The following is an 18633-nucleotide window of genomic DNA, read 5'->3' on the forward strand; positions in this document are numbered from 1 at the left end:
CTAGTCTCAGCAGAGTGAGTTGGGGACCACATTGGCATAAGCTCCCTGAACCATGCATTTCCTGTGGCTTTAAAAATCTAAACAGCGTCATTGTTTAAATGCCATGCTCTGTGCTGAGCCCAATTTCAGACAGTGCCCTACGCAGTATATTGGAAATGCTGTAGTCCTTGGCAGCCCCCCAGCTGCAGAGCCTGCCTTTGCTTTGGGAAGCACATCCAGACATTCAGATACTTATCCAAACTTTCTGCAGCTGTAAACCTTCTACCCCCCTGCAGCAGGCCCAGCTCCCCCTCCCCACAGCTTGGTTATAGGAGGGGCGGGGAACAGCTTGCTATTAACCCTTCCCTCTGCAAAGCCCTGCTCAACTTTCCCAGGGGGCTGACAGGCCCTGCTTCCATTTGTTTGTGCGGCTGGCATACAGACAGACCAGTCTCTCCCAGGTTCTCAGCACAGCCCAGTTCTGGGGTAGGCGGTCTGGTCTTCCTGCTGCTCACTATGAAGCTTGCTGCTACTCCTTTAGCCTGTGCCACTGAGGCCATTTGGGAGCTGCCTTGCCCGGGAGCGATCAAAGTTGCTCAGTAGCCCGTGTGTCCCAGGCAGTAAGGGAAAGGCCATCTCACCTCCACCTCTGGTTCTGACCCTTCCCTCCCCAGGCTCCTCTTTAATACTGGCTTTTACAGGAGGCCAGGAGCTGCAGCTGCCTGGTCTCCAGGGGCAGTAGTCAGGCTTACTTCAAGCTTATGGCTCAGTTTAGTACAGAAATGCACCTCTCTGGGTTCCTTTGATAGTACAGCTCAGAACACGGGATTCCTCAGCTGAATCCTCCCCCAGCTGGCCCACTACATGTGGGGGAGACAGGCAGCGGCAGCCTACAGTGTCTGTTCTGCAGATTGCTGCACTTCCCTTCTTTCCAGCTGGAAGATATTCAGAGCTCCTGCTTTTTGCTTTCATAACCATTCCTGAGGAGATGGCACAGTCTCACAGGCAGTGAGTGAACACTCAGGGCTGAGGCTGCTAAAGCCCCTGTGCTCTGCTCTTCCCATGAAAGCGTAAGGGGGAGGCATAGCGCCATGCACTTAAATGCCTGGGTCAGCTGCTCTGGGAGAGAACAGCCTTCCCCTAATGTCGGCACTGTGCAGGACTGCTGCACTGCATTGCTGGTCACCAAAGATTCTGTCTGACGCTGCTGCTCTTTCTCCTTCCCAGTCCAACCCAAGTGTCTGGAGGATGTTTATTGCATAGTTATACTATCTCCTACAGAGCGGAGAGGCTGAGGATTAAAGGTGGAGGCAGTTTCCAGCCAGAAAGCAGGTTTTTGATCTCTGTCAAATTTTACCTGAAATAAATGAATCTGCCTGTAAAACTTCAAACTGGTTCTTACACCAGGGTCATTCTCCTAAGAACATGCAAGGCAAATTAGAAACAGTGTCTGGGTGCCAGGAGGTTCCAAAGCCGAGCGGATTCACTTATTGAGACGTTTCCTGCTCAGAGCTGGAACTCAAACTTGTTCTGAACGGCTGGGCTTGCGAGGCCATTCGCTCCGCTTGATGGTGTTTCTGGGTCTGTCTGTCTGTCTGTGGGGCGGTAACTTTTGACCCCACATCCAACCAATTCCAAAATTTCAGGGAATGTTCTGAGCATCTCTGGCCAGAGCGCTGCCGATTGTTGGGGAAATCAGAAAGTGGAAAGGGGGAACACACGAAGTCTCTCTCCTGTTGAGCACAGACATAGCTTCAAGCACCTCTGCAGTTGTCTATGGATCCAACACCTGGATGATGGCAGCCATTAATGCCTTCAAGCAGAAAGATAGCCCTGCTTGTCCTCCCAGGAGAAGTTAACTTGCTGACACCCTGAATAACTCCTCTCCCAGGCAAATAACCACTTGGGGGGGGGGGGCAGAATGAGGGACCCTGGAGCGCACACACCGGGCAGGGAGAGAATGGGGAAGTCCCTGCAATAGGGGGGATTTGGGGTGCTGCACTCTGCCTGCACAAGCTATAACCCCTTGTCTCTTGGTCTTGGTGGGGACTGGTGCAGGTGGCTTTAAGTATAAGAACCTGCGTAGATTAGATTGAGTGCCGTCATGGGAGGCTCTGGACCTCCATAAAGCAGCTGAAGTTTCTTTCTTTAGGCAGCTTGTTCTTTAGGCACCAGATTCCTGAGTGCACAGGGAGCCCTGCGCCTGCCAGGTGGGAGCTTTCTCTACCCGTGCACGAGTGTTTAGGGGCCCCTCCCACCATGCAAGCCATGAAGAGTTCCTACTTCGGGTGCCACTTGGGACATTCCCCTCTGGATGTGATGGAGAGCCAGTGATTCCTCGGGGGGTGAGGCCAGAACGGGGAGTCCCCATCTCCACCAGGCTGTAATTCTTTGCACTGTAGCACATAGGGCACCACGTCCGTTGGACATACGGAAGACTGGAGGTAGAGGATAAGTGCCTTATGAGAGGTCACACAGCAAGTCAGAGTTAGAAGCCATGTCTCAGACCCCCTGTCTGTGGTCCCACTACTCTAGGAGTTGGCTGGTGCTTAGCTTTACTCTGAACTAGTGCTCCAGCTGGTCAGGTCATGGCAGTGGCACCTCGCTCCGTGCTGAAGCTTATGGTGGCGTCACTAAGCGTCCAGGCTGTTGCCTTCCCTCCCCTCTGGCAAACACGTACAGGCAGAGTGACCGAGGGGAGGAGTTGGAAGTGTCCATGAAACACCTTCTGTCTCTGTAACCGCTGGCTTCGATGTCCAGAGCCCATTGCTGATGCCAGAGAGGAGGGCGGGTCTCAGGCCGTGGGGGGAGCAGAGCAGAGCACTGGGATTGTGTTTGCAGAGGCTAAGCAGCAGCAGTCTGATTTCATCTCAGACAAGCAAGTCCTTCCCCGTGCTCCGCACTGGTGTGCTGAGAGTCCAGCTTCCCGTCACCCGCTGTCCTGAGGAGCTCTTCCTGTGGAAATCATGACTGTGTCTTTACCATTTCCCACCATGTTGCCAGAGACCGCTGCGGACTTGTAGACAAAGGGGTGTGTGAGAAACTACATCCTCCTAGGACAGCTCGAGCAAGAGGGCTCCCCCACAACCGGCAAGGGAGGGGGAAACCTGGCACACATCCACATGAGGGGCTAACTGGGTTGCTTGATTCACCTGTGTCCTCTCTGGAAGGGGGGAACAGCCAACTCTTCCAAGTTTAAGCTAGACCCTAGGAGCCGGCTTCTGTCCTCGCAGTACACTGGGCTCTGAAGCCTGCTCCATGTCCCCCCCTCCCCACTGATGGCCCTGCCCCCCCATAGCAAGTCCAGCTCCCTGTTGGTAGGTGAGCAGCCCTCTGGGCTGTAGAGAACCCGGATCCACAGGTGCTGCCTGACCTTTCTGAGGCAGCCCAGGTGCTAACACCCTCTCCTCTGCCTCCTCTGTTCTTAGTGAAGTTCATGCGGGAAGTGACTCCCTACATGAAGAAGCCGTCGCTGGTGTCGGACCTCCCATGGGAGGGGGCAGCTCCCCAGTCACCGAGCCTGAGTGGCAGTGAGGACTCAGGCTCACCAAAGCACTACAACAGCACCAAGGACAGGAAAGTAATCCCTCTGAAAATGTGCTTCGCCGCCAGGAACCTGAGCATGCCGGACCTGGAGAACAGGTGAGCTGGAGCCTAGGAAGACGTGTAAGGCTGTGCTGGGCCTGCCTGCTGAGTGCAGGGAGCTGTGCTGACCCAGGCTGGCAGACACGCAAGGGGAGAAACGATCCCTTTTGCAATGTGTAAAGCAGTCTGGGAGGCTTTTTAAAAGCTGCTTTTTCTGCTTGGCTTCTATCTGGGTGTCAGGAATATGGAGCCTTGTGTCTCCGTGTTTTGCTGGAGGATTCGGGGGGGGGAGCGGGAGGCAGAGAGCTGAAGCAGGGGTGTCCCAGTTCCTGCTTATAAAGGGGCAGGAGTGTCTGAGTCTTTGAGAGCTTTTCTCCCATGTGCTGGTAGGAGCTGGAGTGAAATAGATGCTTAGGAAGACCAGCAGGGTTTGATCCTCCCCCTCTCCACTTGCAAGCCCTTGTGTTGTCACAGTCCTGCTAGAGCCATTTGTTCAGGGTCCTCCAGCAAACAAAGGCAGATGAGAGTCTGCAAGCTGATGCAAAACTACCCAGGAAACACACACCAGGCTCTGGTGTAGGGCAGAAAAGGGCACAGGTGTTTCTCCCCCTGGGGTCACCGTGCATGTGAGAGATCCAATGACATGGGTTTGTTCCCTCAGGCTGCTTAGGGGAGCTCTTCTGCTTCTCACTGATGAAAAGGCAGGAGTCCCGTCTGCGCTGGGTCCTGTGCTACAGACCCTGTGGCAGCAGCCATGGGGCTTTTTCTACAAGAGGCTGATGCTGCCTAGGGTGAGCTGTGAAGCCGGGGACCTGACTGTTTGTGATGCTTGCCGTATGACGTTCAGGGTAATAACCCTGCCGCTGGTTCCTTCTCGGCCAGGTAACTTCACCTGAAGGGACGCTGATTCCTCCTGGGTAGAGGATAGAGCCCAGAGTCTAGATTCTAACGTTGGCTTCAGCTCAGACACTCTGACCTCAGAAAGGCATTTCGCTTCCCTGGACTGGTTCTTACCATGCTGCGCTTGCAGGTGGTATGAGGGTTAACCAGCCTGGTCTGGGGAGAGTGCCAGCTCCTCAGCTGAAAGGTGCTAAAAGGTGTCGTCATTTCTCATACGTTCCCCCTGCAGTTTCAGCAGGATCTGGCAGTCTTCATTTCCTGCTCCCAAGTGTTCAGTGAGGAGCCTGCCTTCCACCCCAGAAGTAGCTGTGTTTCATAGGTGGGGGTGGTTATTCCTTACCTGCCACGGAGAGGGGGTTGTGGGGCTAAACTAGTGCATGTGACTCAACTAGATTGAGCTCTGGGGGCGAAGGTGATACGCAAGTGCCAGGCACAGGAGTAGCGGCTGCTGCTTCTCATTTGGATATAGGTTGCACCCAGGGTCCCTTACACAGTCAGGGCTCCATTGTGCTGGGTGCTGTACACTCACAGGGAGGCCTGGTCCCTGCCCAGTGGAGTTGACTGCCTCATGGAAGGGATGACCCAGCCATCTGAGTAACACACAGGGTGGGAGGGTGAGGGGCACAGGAAGCTAGAGAGGCTACAGATGCCACAGACCCCACTGCCACTTGGCGGCAGTCACAGCAGAGATGGGTCTGGAGAAGGGGGGGTTGGTTGTGATCTGTCTTCAGGGCATCTAGTTCAGCTGTGTCTGCTTGCAGAAGCCATGTTACATGTAAGGCCTGCGTGTTTGGGGCCTGAATTGACAGAAATGGAGTGTTCTTTCCTGGTGCCTTTTTGGAGGGGCAGACTGGCTAACTGGGTGTCCGTGGGATGCGCGGATAGCCTGCATGTTGCACTCTCCATGGAGAAGATAACTAACCTGGCGCCGTGCATGCACTCCAGTGGAAATGGCAGCTCCTCCGCTGGTCCTGATGCTGGCTCTGCGGATGGTGCCCGGGCTTTGGCTAAGCAGCAGCAGACAGACTAGAGAAGGCTGAGGGTGGGGACAGCTGCGCCTGGGGCCAATCTCCTGATTCACTCATCAAATCGTAACTGCAGCTTGCAGGAAATTCTCGGCGGTTTGGCTGCCAGCCAGGTCTTTCCACTCCACAGCCCCCATTTCCCTCAGGCCCCAGCGAGAGCTGGCTGGCTGCCTCATGGCGCATTGTGCTGTGCTCCTGAGGTGAGAGGCTACAGGTCAGGGAAGGATGCAAAGCCCCATGTTCGAATCATGTTGCTGGCCGGTCAACCTTCTCCTAACACAGACTTCAGATGGAAATCGGAAGATGGACTGAATCTCGCCCATACCTTCATCTGCTCAGGTGGCCTGTCAGTGCCAGTCTGCCTGCCCCACATCTGTCAGGGGCAGTATTGCGTGTGGCTCTGCCAGTGCCATTTAGTGGTGTTCACAGTAAGGGGGCAGTTAGATGCTATTAAGGACCCTGTTGGGGTGGGGGTCCTGGCTATGCTTATTTTGATTCTCTGCTCTTTGCCACCTCTTCTTTGTACCTGCCAAGTGGCTGTATCCTACCTCTAGCCCTGGGCAGAGTTGGAATATCAGACCAGCCCACGGTCCCAGAGAAGCTGCACCTTCCTGCTTTAAAGATAGTTAAGTACTAAGTCCTCGAGGTTCGGAGTTAACCCTGTTGAACTGGCCGCTCTTGGACCTGCTGTTCATCCCTGCACTCTCTCTACTGGTTGCATCGGGAAGGTTTTCCTCAACCACCATCAAAAGGAAAGGTTAAATTCTGTGGCAACAGCTGTGGCTTAGAGGCAGGGCAGAGGAGCAGCATTAGTTGGCAGGACGGAGTGAGCAGTGATGTCCCAAACTGGGTTCTGTTGCAGGAAACTTGCTGCCTGGATCTTATATCTCCTTTCAGCATGTTGCTGAGCATCTGAGCAGATTCTCCATTTGCCCAGGAGGTGGCTGCTTCCCCAGCCAGGCCCTGCCGTGCAGAGTGGGGTTGCATTGCTGTGCTCTGAGAGTTGGATTTGCCCTTCGAGGAAGGAAATGACTCCTGCCTGTGAGTCATCACTTCCCCTCATTATCACTGTATCTGACATTACCTATGCTGGCAGGCTCTTGCTGTCCCCGAAGGGGAAGTTGCTATAGCTAGAAAGCCCTGAATCTTCAGGGGATTGCGCTGCCCCAGGGAAGTTCTTGCAGAGCTGATGTCCTGCTCCAAGCAGGGCTAATGCTTCGTGCAGGACTGGTCTTTCTGAGCCAGCCCGTTCTGTTGCAGAAAAGTCCCGACTCCTGGTTTTGAAGCCCTCTCTCTTTTTCCTGTCCTCAGACCTCCACCTCCTGCTTCTATGCTCTGGCCTGAAGGGCACTTAGCCCCTGCCTGGGCTATTAGCAGCTCGGGGAGTCCTGGTGTAGGCATTTGCCACTGTTGATTAGAACTGCTGGGGGGTGTTTGATGGCATGGTGCTAAACACATGTGGCAGCTGCCTGCCCATCAGCGCCTGCTGAAGTGAATTCCAGTGGTGCTGTTAGCAACTGGGAGCAACTTGACAGAAGAGGCCCGGAGGTGGGCAGGGCCTTGCTGTGCTCAGGGTGGCAGGCGGCCCTTGCCGACTGAGCTCCCGAGACACTGGGATTTTGCCAGGAAATGAGTTGTATTTTTTAACCTGCTGCGGTTACCACCTGGCTCACCTTGAAATCTCGCCTCGCCCAATAGCTAGGTCAGGCCTCTTGAGAGTGCGGGAGCTGATTCTGCAGCCAGTCGGGGATCGGGGGGCGCTGACCTCCGAAGGAAAGGGTTGGTGCTCGCTTGTGGGAGGCTTGGTTTGCAACGCGCCCTGAGAGGTACAGATGTGAGTTACTGTCCATGGCTCAGAGTGAGCAGTGCTTTAGAAGACCGGCATGCTGTCCCCAAGTGTGTACTCGCTAATTCTAGACGTATACAGCAGAACGGGCAGGCAGGGTTTCAGGGATCCCAGGGAGCTACTTGCCTTTGCCGTGTGCTCACCTCCGAGATTCTTATGACTTCCTTGAAGCCCTCCCTGCTCCCACGTGATTAGGAGGAATCATAGGAAGGAGGTCATTAGGAATTACGTCAAACTGCAGACCTTTTTAAAGCTGTCTGTTGCTCTCTTGCTTATTGATGGTGCTGACTTCGCACAGCCAGGGCCTAGAAGCCTGGTTGTTCAGGCTGCAGAGCGTCGCCACTCTTAGGTATTGATCTGATTTCAAGGGCAGGGGCCCTGCACTGTCCCAGTGCTTCCCACGCACCCTGCTGGGCGGCTGTCTCCTACTCAGCTCTCAGCAACAGCCGTGGCCAAGCTGCAGGGTTTGTGTGTCACCCAGGATGCCTATTGCAAGACTCTCCCTGAATTGCTGCCATCAGAAGATCTTGGCCAAAAATAGCATGACTTGGTATCTTTGCCCCACCAGCGTGCCTCTGTGCTGGGGGAGAGCTGGTCTGCAGTGGAAACGACCAACGATCCGCTGGCTGGCACATCTCGTTCTGAACAGGGCAGAATCTCCCTCGCAGACGCCTCTAACTTGGTGGTGGGGAGTATGATGCCATCTCTGCCTGAGTCTTCGGTCCCGTTGCTTTAAGCTATACAACTTGGCGTGCTTTCCTGCTGGTGTTTGGACATGTGTAAGCGCCATAAGGGCTTCAGTCCTAACTGGCCAGGGGCCAGGAAAATAGTCTCTCTTCAGAAAACCCATGAAACTACATTGCTGGAAATGTACATGGGAGGATAAGAACTACACTGCCCGTGTGCCCTGAATTTGCTCTCAAATGAGAGAGAGAGAGACCTTCCACAGGGCCAGCTGCCCTCCTAGGGCTAAGGTCTCTGGTGTATGAGGAGCCAAGCCTCCTGCTTTGGGGAAGGAAAGGCCCTTTCCTGCGCCACTGCCAGCACTCTCCATGGGCAGTTCCAGCGCCATGCCCCGACGCTGGCAGGTTGTCATGGGGCCAAGCTCTCCAGTGCCAGGAGTTTTGTAGCGGGGAGAGAATGCAGTATCAGTGCAGAGAACGGTGGCCAAGAGCTTAGTGGTGGCTCTGTCGCATGGCAAACAACCTCGTCTGCAGAGCTGTGGGAAAGCAAGTGAGCTCTGACATGCCCGCTGCTGCAGCTCTGTGCTGAAATGCCTCCCCAGCAGCTTGTGTGGGGCGCGGAGTGTCGTCCAAGGGACTGCTGCACTTCAGTAGCAACCCTGCGGCACTGAGTCACTGGCGCTACAAACTGCCGTGTAGCTATTGAGATCTCTTGAGCCAGGGGGTCTCAGAGCCTGGCCTCCAGCCTGTCCCCGACCACCTGCACTGCAGTTCTTAGCCCCACAAGCCCAAGTCAGCTGGTCTGGGCCAGCTGTGGGTGTTTTATTGCAGCGTGGGCATACACCAAGCATCTGGATCTGCTGCGCTGCGTCTCTCTCCTTGCAATACTGAATTTCTGGCACTAGAGCGTTCCCAAAGCTGCTGCCTGGTACCAAGGAAGCATTATAAGCAGCAGCAGTTCACAGAGGGCTTGGGCCAGAATTGTGCCTGGGCTGCCACTGTTCAGATGTTTGCTGAGCTAGTGAATTGGGAATGGGACCAGGGAGTCCACTGTGTAGTGCTGCTGGTTACTGATCCAGGGTGTGCTTCTGGCCATCCCAGGGGAGCAGCACGCTGGCCAGCAGAATTCTCCATCCAGACTCCAGCATGATGTCTCCCTATCTCCCAGAACTGCACACGGAGGTGAGCCTCGGTGGAGGGCCAAGGAGCTGTATGACCCAACGTCTGAGCTGTGCTCTGGATCCAGACAAAGGCAGCACCAATTCCCTGCCTGGGGTCCTGCCGCCAGGCAAGTGAGATGGGCAGAGAGTTGTCCTGGGGTTCCCACCAGGATCAGAGTAAACTGTGAATTGCACATTAGCCCGTGTTTGGAGAACGCTAATCCACTTACCCAACCCCCGCTCATCCAGGTGGAAATAAGCTGCCGCTGCAAAAGGCTTTTGTCACACTGCATCTGCGGCCTCTCCGGAGCTCTGCAGCAGGATTTCTGCACTGACGTCAGACTGTCCTCTCCCTGAGGGGAGCAGTGCATGCTGCTGTCTCTGTTAGCCAGCCCCAGGTATTTTTAAGCACATGGACTCTGTTGCGCTAAGAGGACGGTAAGCAGCTTGCCTTTGGGTGGCATTCGTGCAACTTTCGCCTCACTTAACAGCCAGTCTCACAGGTGTTTCCAGGTACAGTCTAGTCCCTGTAGTTGTGATTGCACCCCTGTTGCTCCTGATCTGTTGGCTGTCTAAGGAATAGCCACTCTGTACCGTGGATGCGTTCCCTGACCCAAGAACGGAACCGCAGAGAAGATGATCGTACGGTTTAACTGATGGTGGGGACTGTGTTGGCTTTCACAGAGGCCAGAGTACTCGGTCACTTCCTGATGCAGACATCAAAAGAGCATCCCGTGTCCACAGCAGGTTGGCAGTGCTAGTCTGTTCTGGTTCTGTAACTACTGGTTGAGGGCAGAGTGAGCGTCTGTGGCGGGTGCGCTGCACTGGCATTCCAGGGAGGGGAGAGATGCCAGCCTGCCCTTTGGTGTCTGTCTCTGCTAGTAGCCTGTGCCTGCGCAATCGGATGAGAAGCCAAGCAGGGATCTGGGCTGGGCACCCCGGTGCTCTGAGGAATGGTGAGCTGTTGCAGAAGGGTTCCTGCAGGAACTTAGGTGCCTTTGCTGTCCCCATAGCCCTCCTCGCTGGGCAGTGCTTGCTTGCTGCTTGAGCTCTCAAGATGTTGCATCAGCCCCTGACAGCTAAGATTAAAAGATTACAGAGCTTTCTAATCAGTGGTGCAGCTTCCAGCCAGCTGATGGAGAAGGCGATTCACAAGGCATCCCCCTACCCTAGCAGAGCGGGAAATGTCACTGCCTCCAGGGCTGGGGGTCTCATAAGTCCTGGACAGATGAGTTTCCAGATAATGCCCTGCCACGACAGCACCGGAACTTCGCCTTGCCCTCCATCCCTGTGGTGAAGGCTGTGTGAGCACTGACCCAGACAGGGACTTTCCCTAGCAGACACCAAAGGGCTGAGGATACATTTGAGCATTTCACGTGTACTTGTCTCAGATAGCCAAACCCCACTTGGGTAGGGAGTGTCTGCGGCAAGGCTTCCTTGTTTCCCCAGCCGTTCTCCGTCTGCTGTAGCCCTGTCCGCACCTCTCAGTCTAGCTCTGTCTCTTCCTGCTCAGGTTGATAGAGCTGCACTCACCGGACAGCAGAAACACCCTGATCCTGCGCTGCAAGGACACAGCGACAGCACACTCCTGGTTCATGGCCATCCACACCAACATCACGGCCCTCCTCCCGCAGGTGTTGGCCGAGCTCAATGCCATGGTAGTCGCCAACAACGCCACGGGAAGCGGCAAGGAGGTCAGACACATCGCTTGGCTGGCAGAGCAGGTATGCTGTGGTGAAGGGCATATGCAAATCGGGTGCTAATGTGAGCCTCCAACCAAGCGAACTGGGCACAGGTGCCCCCTTGAGCTGCGGGAGGGATGAGCAGGGTCTCGTTGGCGCTGGTCTAGCGTGTTTCATGGTCCATTTTCGTACCAGCTTCGGCTTGTGATGGGAGGGTTTTTGAAATACGAATACAAATCTGTGGCTGGGATGGTGAGTGCTAGCTCCGTGGCTTCGCCCTGGAGCGTGCGGATGCTCTCTCTGGCGCCTCGGAGATCACAGTGTAGTCTGAGCGAGGAATTAAGGTCCATGGTGGGGTGGGTGCAGCCCTGCATTTACAGAGATTACAGCGCATTGGTGGTGGCTTGTGTGTTTTCAGTTCTCCTTTCTCCACTCTTTACTGCAAGCCAAGACCCCCAGCTCTGCAATGGAATCCAATGGCAGCTGGAGCTGCAGGGGAGACCTGCCTAGGGAGAGATTTGTGTCAATCGAGTCTTGAAAATGTAACTTCTACCAAAAAAAAAAAAAAAAAATCCAGGCCCCTTTAAAGTTTTCGGAGCCAGCTTTCATCTCAGCCCGGCAGGCCACATCTCCCTTAACCAGCCCCTCCTCTGGAGGTGTGGCCCGGCTCCTCACCCGGCAGGAGGTGTGCTGTGTGGGAGTGTTTGCCTGTTGTGGGCGGGTTGTGTGCAGGGTTTGTCTGTTCTGACTCTCAGCAGTGTCAGTGCAGGCCTGATCTTATTCCCCACAGCACACAGGGCTCCAGGATTGGCCATCTGAGTGTCTGTCCTCTCTCCTTCCCCCAATAATTCACTTCCCCTTTGGTCAAAACCTTGCCAGATACTCTTCCTCTTTATGTAAAGGCGCTGCGTATGCGGTTGTCTTGCTGGGCTGAGTGTGCAATAAAACACCTCCTTCCCAGGTGGGCGTTCACGTGCCAAGTGCCAATTTCACACTCCGGATGCCCAGGTGTCTGCAATGTTGTGCGCGCATCCCTTGGGTAGCTGGGAGGGCAGTGCCCTAATCGGAGTGGCGAGGAAGGACAGTCTGATGGTTAAAGCAGAGAGCTGGAGTCTATGGCCAGCCCTGTCACTGAGTCATGTGGCTGTGGGCAGGTCGACCGCTCTGTCCATCTAACAACGTGGCTGAGATCCCTTCCAACGCTCCCTGGAGCTAGGGAAGGTAAATTGCGTACTCTGCAGTGCTTTGGGAGCTTGGGCCCGGGCGCTTGACAAGGCAACAAGCGTTGTTGTGTGGTGGGAAGACCAGGTGAAGGAGAGGCCAGTGGCAGAGACAGTTCGGGTTCAGTGAAAGTATCTGACCCAACTGTCTGGTGAAGTCTGGATTTTTTTATTGAGGTCCCATACCTGGCGCTCAGCCATGCTCCCAGCTTACATTGCTGTGCAGTCAGGCCCTCAGACTAATGCAGGAAAGGCCACGTGCTGAGCCAGCGTGAACTTGACGCCCCCTTGCATTTCACTGATCCTGCACTTCCTTCTGTGCCCGAGTTCAGTTTCCAGTGAAAGATATTAAGCCTTGGGCAGCTCCAAGCTTCCTAGATCCATTTTTCCAAGGGGCCTGGAGCATTTGTTTCATGTGGATAAGAGGTGGCAAAGGTGTGTGTGGGTGTGGAAAGTCCTGTCCGTTTAAGCCAGTCACTTGATGTCCGCTGTTGGAAGCATGAGCTAGTGGCTAAAGCACATGGCCAAGAGTTAGATCTGGAATCCGTTCCAGGGCCTGCCACTGACCTGCTGTGACTTGGGCAAGTCCATGATTCTCCGTGCCTCCACTGCCCAGTCTGACGTAGGCGTGGTGCGGAGCTAACTCCCAGGGCTTGCAAAGGTTCATTTTGTTCGGAAACATTATCAAGGAATGAACTGCTCCTGTGCAGTACGAAAACCGAAACCTGGCCGAGTTAAGGGGCTGTACGTTGTGCAGAAGTGCAGAAAACTCAACAGGTGGGAAGAGTTTTGCACAAGGTATTCAGGCAGGTGAACGTGAGGCCTGCCTTCCTTTAGCTATTCAATCTCCCCATAGGGAGAGGAGCAGTGGTTCCCATGGGCTGTGACCCCCTCCGGGGCAGTGGGACTGTTTCTTGTTTCTGTGGCAGCAAGGAATTAGTTGTAACATCAGGTCGGGTCCATCACACTCTGTCCCGCTGCTGTGGGAGGCACCATGGCTGCCCATGGTCCCCACGCCCTGAACAGTGGGACGGCTTTACCAGAGGAGCCTGTGACTCCAGAAGCATTTGTGAAGCACCCTGCGTCCCACCCCTGCAGCTCAGAGAGGGTTGTCCAGGGTCACCGCAAGCTGGGCTCACCCCCCACTGGGCTGTGCTCCTGTCCTGTTCCCTGCCCCAACGTGACGGCGCATAGTCTGAGTGGGTGGAAGCCAGCGTGCGTCCGTGGCCTGGGTTCTCCCAGCTGCAGTGCGGTCAGGACTGGCTGAGCATCCGGCAATGCCCCCTGGCGAGGGATGGGTATGGAGCTCAAGTGTGGCAGGTTCAGAGTGTCAGTCTGCTGCCCTGGCAGCGTGAGCCCGCCCTGGTGGGACCTGCCCAGTCACTGAGGGGTTAAATCTAAATTTCCAGACTTGCCCTTCCGTGAACTTGCTGCTCCCAAAGTGTAGTTTGCACTTGACCTTGTAAGTGTTTTCTTGGCCTGACAAGAGCGGGTCTTTCTGGGAGCTGGGCTGTGGGCTGTCCTTGGCCTGGGATCTGCCAGATGGCCAGGCCTATTCCTGCCTTGCTGGCATTCCTCAGCCGATGAGTTAACGCACTCCTACAGCATAGCAATAAAGAGCCTGCTTGACCCTGGGTCAGATTAGACTCCCAGAGACCCTGCTTATTAGGGCCTGGCTCCGGGGATGAAGTTCAATCCATTCTCGTTAGTTTTCCAACTGATATTCCCCCTAGTGCTGTTGATTTTTCTGAGCAGATCGCCTCACCCAGGGAGGCCGGCAAGCGCAAGCGTCAAGGATTGATTCCACAGGGGGTCAGATGAGAGTGCTGCAGTACATGGCCTGAAATCAGCATGCCCAGGGGAAGGGGAAGGCACCGTACTCTGCTGCTGGGACAGAAGGAGACGCAGGAGCTGAGGACAGCAAAACTCTGAACTCAGCCTCACTTCTCCCTCCCTTGGTCTGCATCTCCCCGTCTGCTCTGCTGCCCTGACTCTCCCTCTGCCATCCACGCACTGGAAATGCCTTCACAGATGCACTAATCAGGAATGTCCTTTGGTCCCAGAGCTACTCCCGACTGAGGCCCTTTTTCCCCTGTTGGCAGCGCACGCACTGCTTCCTGACTGCATGTTAACAGCTCTCTTGGCTTCTTGCAGGCTAGACTAGATGGAGGAAGGCAGCAGTGGCGGCCCATCCTCATGGCGTTGACGGAGAAGGACTTGCTGCTCTATGATTGTATGCCCTGGACAAGAGACGCATGGGCATCGCCGTGCCACAGCTACCCTCTTGTTGCTACCAGGTAGGATCGAAGCCTCCAATTGCCAGGGGGGACACTTCTTCGACCAACTAAACCCTGCCCCGTGCAGTGAAAGCCTTTCTCACTCAGCGTTTTTCGCCCACAGCTCTCCAAGCGCTTTGCAAAGCTGCAGCTTTTCAGGGGAAATCGAGGCACAGAGTTGGGAAGTGACTTCCCCAGTGTCATGCAGTGAGTCTGGCTGTCAGGATCAGACCTCTGGTCTCCTGGCCTCTGCCCTGTCTTCAGTCCTCTAGACCACAGCTGCCTCGGCCTACAGCTCTCACCAGGGCGTTCCTGGAATAACCTGGCTTGGGTCCTTCCTCTATTAGCAGTTCCTCACCTGGCTGCTGGGCGTGTGATGCCCTGCTTCTTCCTGTGGTGGGCCTGAGATGAGCGAGCCAGTGCACGATCATCACTGCTGGTGAGCCAGGGCCCTAGGATGTGAGCATTTCAGTACAAGCCCAGTCACTTCCCTAGCTGTATTATCAGCCAGCCGGCAGCCGGCCTCCAAGGCTCGGGTTTCTTTTCCTTTCTGCTGCAATGTGGGGCTTCTTTCCATTGCAGTGACAGGATTTCCTTAGTGCACGAAACGGGGCCCAGCTCCCACCTGCAGCGTAGCTGTCAGGTTTGGATCTGCATTCCAAGTGTGGTGAGTGGAAGCCAGCACTTGTCCTGCAGTTTGCAAACGGTTCTTGTGACTGGCCAGTGAAAGCTGGGGGAGTGATAATCCGGATAACCAAGGCAGCAGGACTCCCAGTAGCCATTACCCCGCTGGCAAATCACGGGGGCTGCTCTGCTCTTTCTACGCTACGAGTGGCAGAGTCAGAGTGGAGGGCTGGCTGTGCTCAGCCCATCCCTCTCTCATGCAGAGCTGTCGCTGGCTAGTAGCTTTGGTTTTGGCTCCCACTCACTCGTACAGCAGTGCAGTCTCTGATAAATCACCTGGTAAGAGGCCACTTCCTTCCTGTCACTCTTGGTGGGCCTGTAACTCTGATTATTTTTCTTAGTGCTGTCAGCAGCCCCGAGTAACCCTGTAATAAGCCAGTGTGTGCCACTCGGCCCTCTCGAGCCATAAGCCAGCAAGGCCCTGGTCACTGGCGGGGGAAGAGATCTCTCAAACTCCCAGGGATTCTGCAAGATGGTGACATTGCTAGTAAATGACACGACCGGCTCGGGCTGTAAGGACGAGACGATTAGCAGCAGGCGCTCCAGCACTAATGCAGAGCTGTAAACATTCCAGCTCCTGCACCGTTTGCTTATAGCGTAAGAGCCTTTCTGTAAACTAATGAACTCCTGCTTTGAGCACTGAGAGAATGAGTCATTGCCTCTCCCACCCCTGCCAGGGCATTCATTCCATTCCACAAAGACGCCAGCGCTGTGGCCCGCACGCACACCAAGAGGTGAAGGCAGCCAGCATAAAGCTCTGCCCCCTGGACTGCCACAAAGGGCTAATGCTCACCTGCAAATCAGGCTGACCTGGGCCAGTATCCCTGGGAGGTGCTGGCGAGGTAAGGCCAGGTGAAGCCAGTCTTTGCTGCCTGGTGGCATCTGCAGAAAATGTGCGCTCTTGCTGGAGTCCAAGCCAAGCGGTCTCCTTTAAGGAGGTCTCGGTGTCCTCGCTCTCCTGCTGACTGCACGCTGAGCTATGCATGCACAGTATGTTCTCCTCCCAGCCCCCCTCATGCTGCTGCTCCCACAGGTGCGAGGGAATGGAGCACGGTGTGCAAACGAGCCAGTATTTCAGACAGTCTTGAAAGCATCCAAAGCAAGAGTTTATTGCTGATAGCACATAAAGCACAGTTGCTGTGATCAGAGCCAGGGGTCCCCTGAAACGGGAGGGCTGAGAGGACTGGGAGGGGCTGCTGGCTCTGGGCATGGTGAAGTGTCTGCCTGCATCTCTTGTTGGGTGCTGGGAGAGGGCTCCTGGCTGCTTGCCTTTTAATTTCTAGCTCCAGCTCCCGGTGAGTCCTCCTGGCTTCGTTGCTTCAGCAGCCTGAGCCTGGACTTGCCGGGGAGCTTGAGGGGCTGTCATGTTGCCAGATACAAGGTTGAGCCTGTCTGAGCAGGCTCCATGGCGCCAAGGTGTCGTGTTCGAATCCGTTGCTCAAACCCGCCTGTGATGCCCAAAGGGGCGTGGCTGCTGGCAGAGGCATCCGGAGCCTCGCTGCCCGGTGCAGGTCCTGCAGCTGGATCAGTTTGTGTTCCCTGCCAAGCCAGAGGAGGAAATGTTCCTCCAGCCTTAGCGTTTCCAGAACATCTGGCTTGAGGCCTCCCAGGAGAGGCTGGGTCCCTACTTGGCATCTGCCGATGCAGGGTGTCTTGCCCGCTGTCACACTTGGCTGGTCCATTTGGGGCTTGTCACCTCCACAGGCCTGGGCTCCAGCTGCCAGGTTCCAGGTGTCCCTTGGCTGGGAGGTTGGAGGGGAGCTGGCTTCATCGACCTGGAGCCTCTGCCAGGAGAGCCCCCAGTCCTGCACCCTGAGGAGTGTCTCTTTGCCAGCTGCTGCCCCCTCACCCATGTAAGGGGAGAGCGTTTTAACAGCGTTTTATGTTACTGCTCTTCTCCCCGGGCGCTGCCTCCTACACGGAGAGTTAGTCCTCTGCCATGTCTAACTGTCTCACTCCACCTAGGAGCAGAATCTCCTTATCCTGCTCTGACCTCCTCCATTATCACCTGGGTGCTATTCTGGGTGCACATATTTCTGACGCACCCTCACTGGAGGTGCTGCCACTGCCCCTGGGCTGCGTCGCCCGTGAGTGGTGGATCAAGCTGGGGGTGGCTGGTCTGGTTGGTGCTGGGTTTTTCCCCACGTGGCACACGACTGGAGATTGGACGTGTGCGCTGGGGAGAGGTGAGTGTTGGGTGCCCCATGCATGTGGCTTCCTCAGATCTCTGTGCAGACGCCAGTTGGCTCAAACACTGCTGTCAGAGCAGCACAGGTCACAGCTCGGCCACTCACCAACCCGGCCACTCTGTGTGAATCAACAAAGGAAGGAGGCAGCACGGTGTGAACACGCAGAGACCTCTCTCCCCCTGCCCTGTGTTGGAGGTTCATTCATAAAGCACAACCTCCTCCCTGGCTGGGAAGCGGCACCATCCCTGAGCCACGTCTCCCGTCCCTGGCCCCTGTGAAGTCTCACTGGTTTGCCCTTCTCCGAGTAACGTGGCTCTTGCTTTCCCCTCTGATCCACAGGCTGGTTCACTCTGGCTCCGGGCGCAGATCTCCCTCTCTGGGATCCGAGCTCACCTTTGCAACAAGGACAGGCTCTCGCCAAGGCGTCGAAGTGCACGTTTTCAGGGTGGAGACGCATCGGGACCTCTCCTCCTGGACCAGGATGCTAGTTCAGGGCTGCCATGCTGCCGCGGAGCTGATAAAGGAGGTGTCCCTAGGTATGCTGGCTTGGTACAGGGAGCAGTAACTGTCTGGAACCCCACTTCTCCCTCCTGACTTGCTCAGACCTTGACTGTTGCAGCTGCTAAAAATGCGCTGATTACCTGCCCTCTTGGCCGGGTCTCAGTGGCTCTCCCTGGCTGAGCAGGGTTAGGTCAAATGGGCGCTTGAGTTGTGGGACCTGGTTTGGAAGTTAGGCTCCTAAAGAGGAATGCAGGAAAAATAGGAAACTTAACACTAAGGTGCCCAGTCTCAGGCTAAACTGTGTTGCCTGGAGTTTCGGCTCTGTGGCTTCGCTGCTGGTAAAGATAGTAACACGGGAGGTCACGGGGGGCCATGTGGACTGCATGGAGCTCTGGGGCTCGGAGGAGGGATATCTTTTGCTATAACGGAGCGACTCCTGAGGCCAAGCCGCTAGCAAAGCCCAGGTACTATTGGAGCAAATCCCATGCCCTTCTCTGCCTCCTTCCATGGGCAGATGGGAGTGCTTTATACATGCTCAGAGATGGCCAGTGGGGACGCAATGAAACTGGAAGGCTGATTGATGTTCACACCTAACTGGTTGGTGGAGCAATCTAATCAAAAGGAAGCCAGTCATCTCCCAGCCCCTCATGGTGCTAACACAACATGCTTCCATTGCCTTGGCACTAAAAGCAGGCGCTGATTTACTATCCTAACTACACTGACATAAGCCCTGCGCCTCTGGTGGAGGTGGAATTACGATGGCAGTGTAGTAGGGCACTTACATCAGTGGGAGGAAGGCTGTAGTGTAGACACTGACAGAATTAGGTTGACATAAGCAGCCTTACGTCGAGCTAACTGTGTAATGTAGGCGACCCTTAGAAAAGCCAGCCTCAGCCTTGCTCG

General features: G+C 55.4%; 1 protein-coding gene across 2 annotated transcripts in view; it reads left to right on the forward strand.

Moving 5' to 3' along the window:
* SNTB2 (syntrophin beta 2) overlaps positions 1–18633 on the forward strand; it is a 48535-nt gene that overhangs the window by 20044 nt on the left and 9858 nt on the right. For both annotated transcript variants that reach the window (XR_010917755.1, XM_067536708.1), the window contains exons 2-5: positions 3408–3621; positions 10692–10902; positions 14235–14377; positions 17569–17765. Coding sequence is in view for 1 of the 2 variants with exons in the window: in XM_067536708.1 (XP_067392809.1) it covers positions 3408–3621; positions 10692–10902; positions 14235–14377; positions 17569–17765 (765 nt within the window). In the remaining variant the exon portion in view is untranslated. The remainder of the gene's footprint in view (positions 1–3407; positions 3622–10691; positions 10903–14234; positions 14378–17568; positions 17766–18633) is intronic.

This window comes from Emydura macquarii, unplaced genomic scaffold (assembly GCF_026122565.2).
Source record: "Emydura macquarii macquarii isolate MOO-44397 ecotype Brisbane River unplaced genomic scaffold, CSIRO-AGI_Emac_v2 contig_3647, whole genome shotgun sequence".
In the NCBI taxonomy this organism is placed as follows: domain Eukaryota; kingdom Metazoa; phylum Chordata; order Testudines; family Chelidae; genus Emydura; species Emydura macquarii.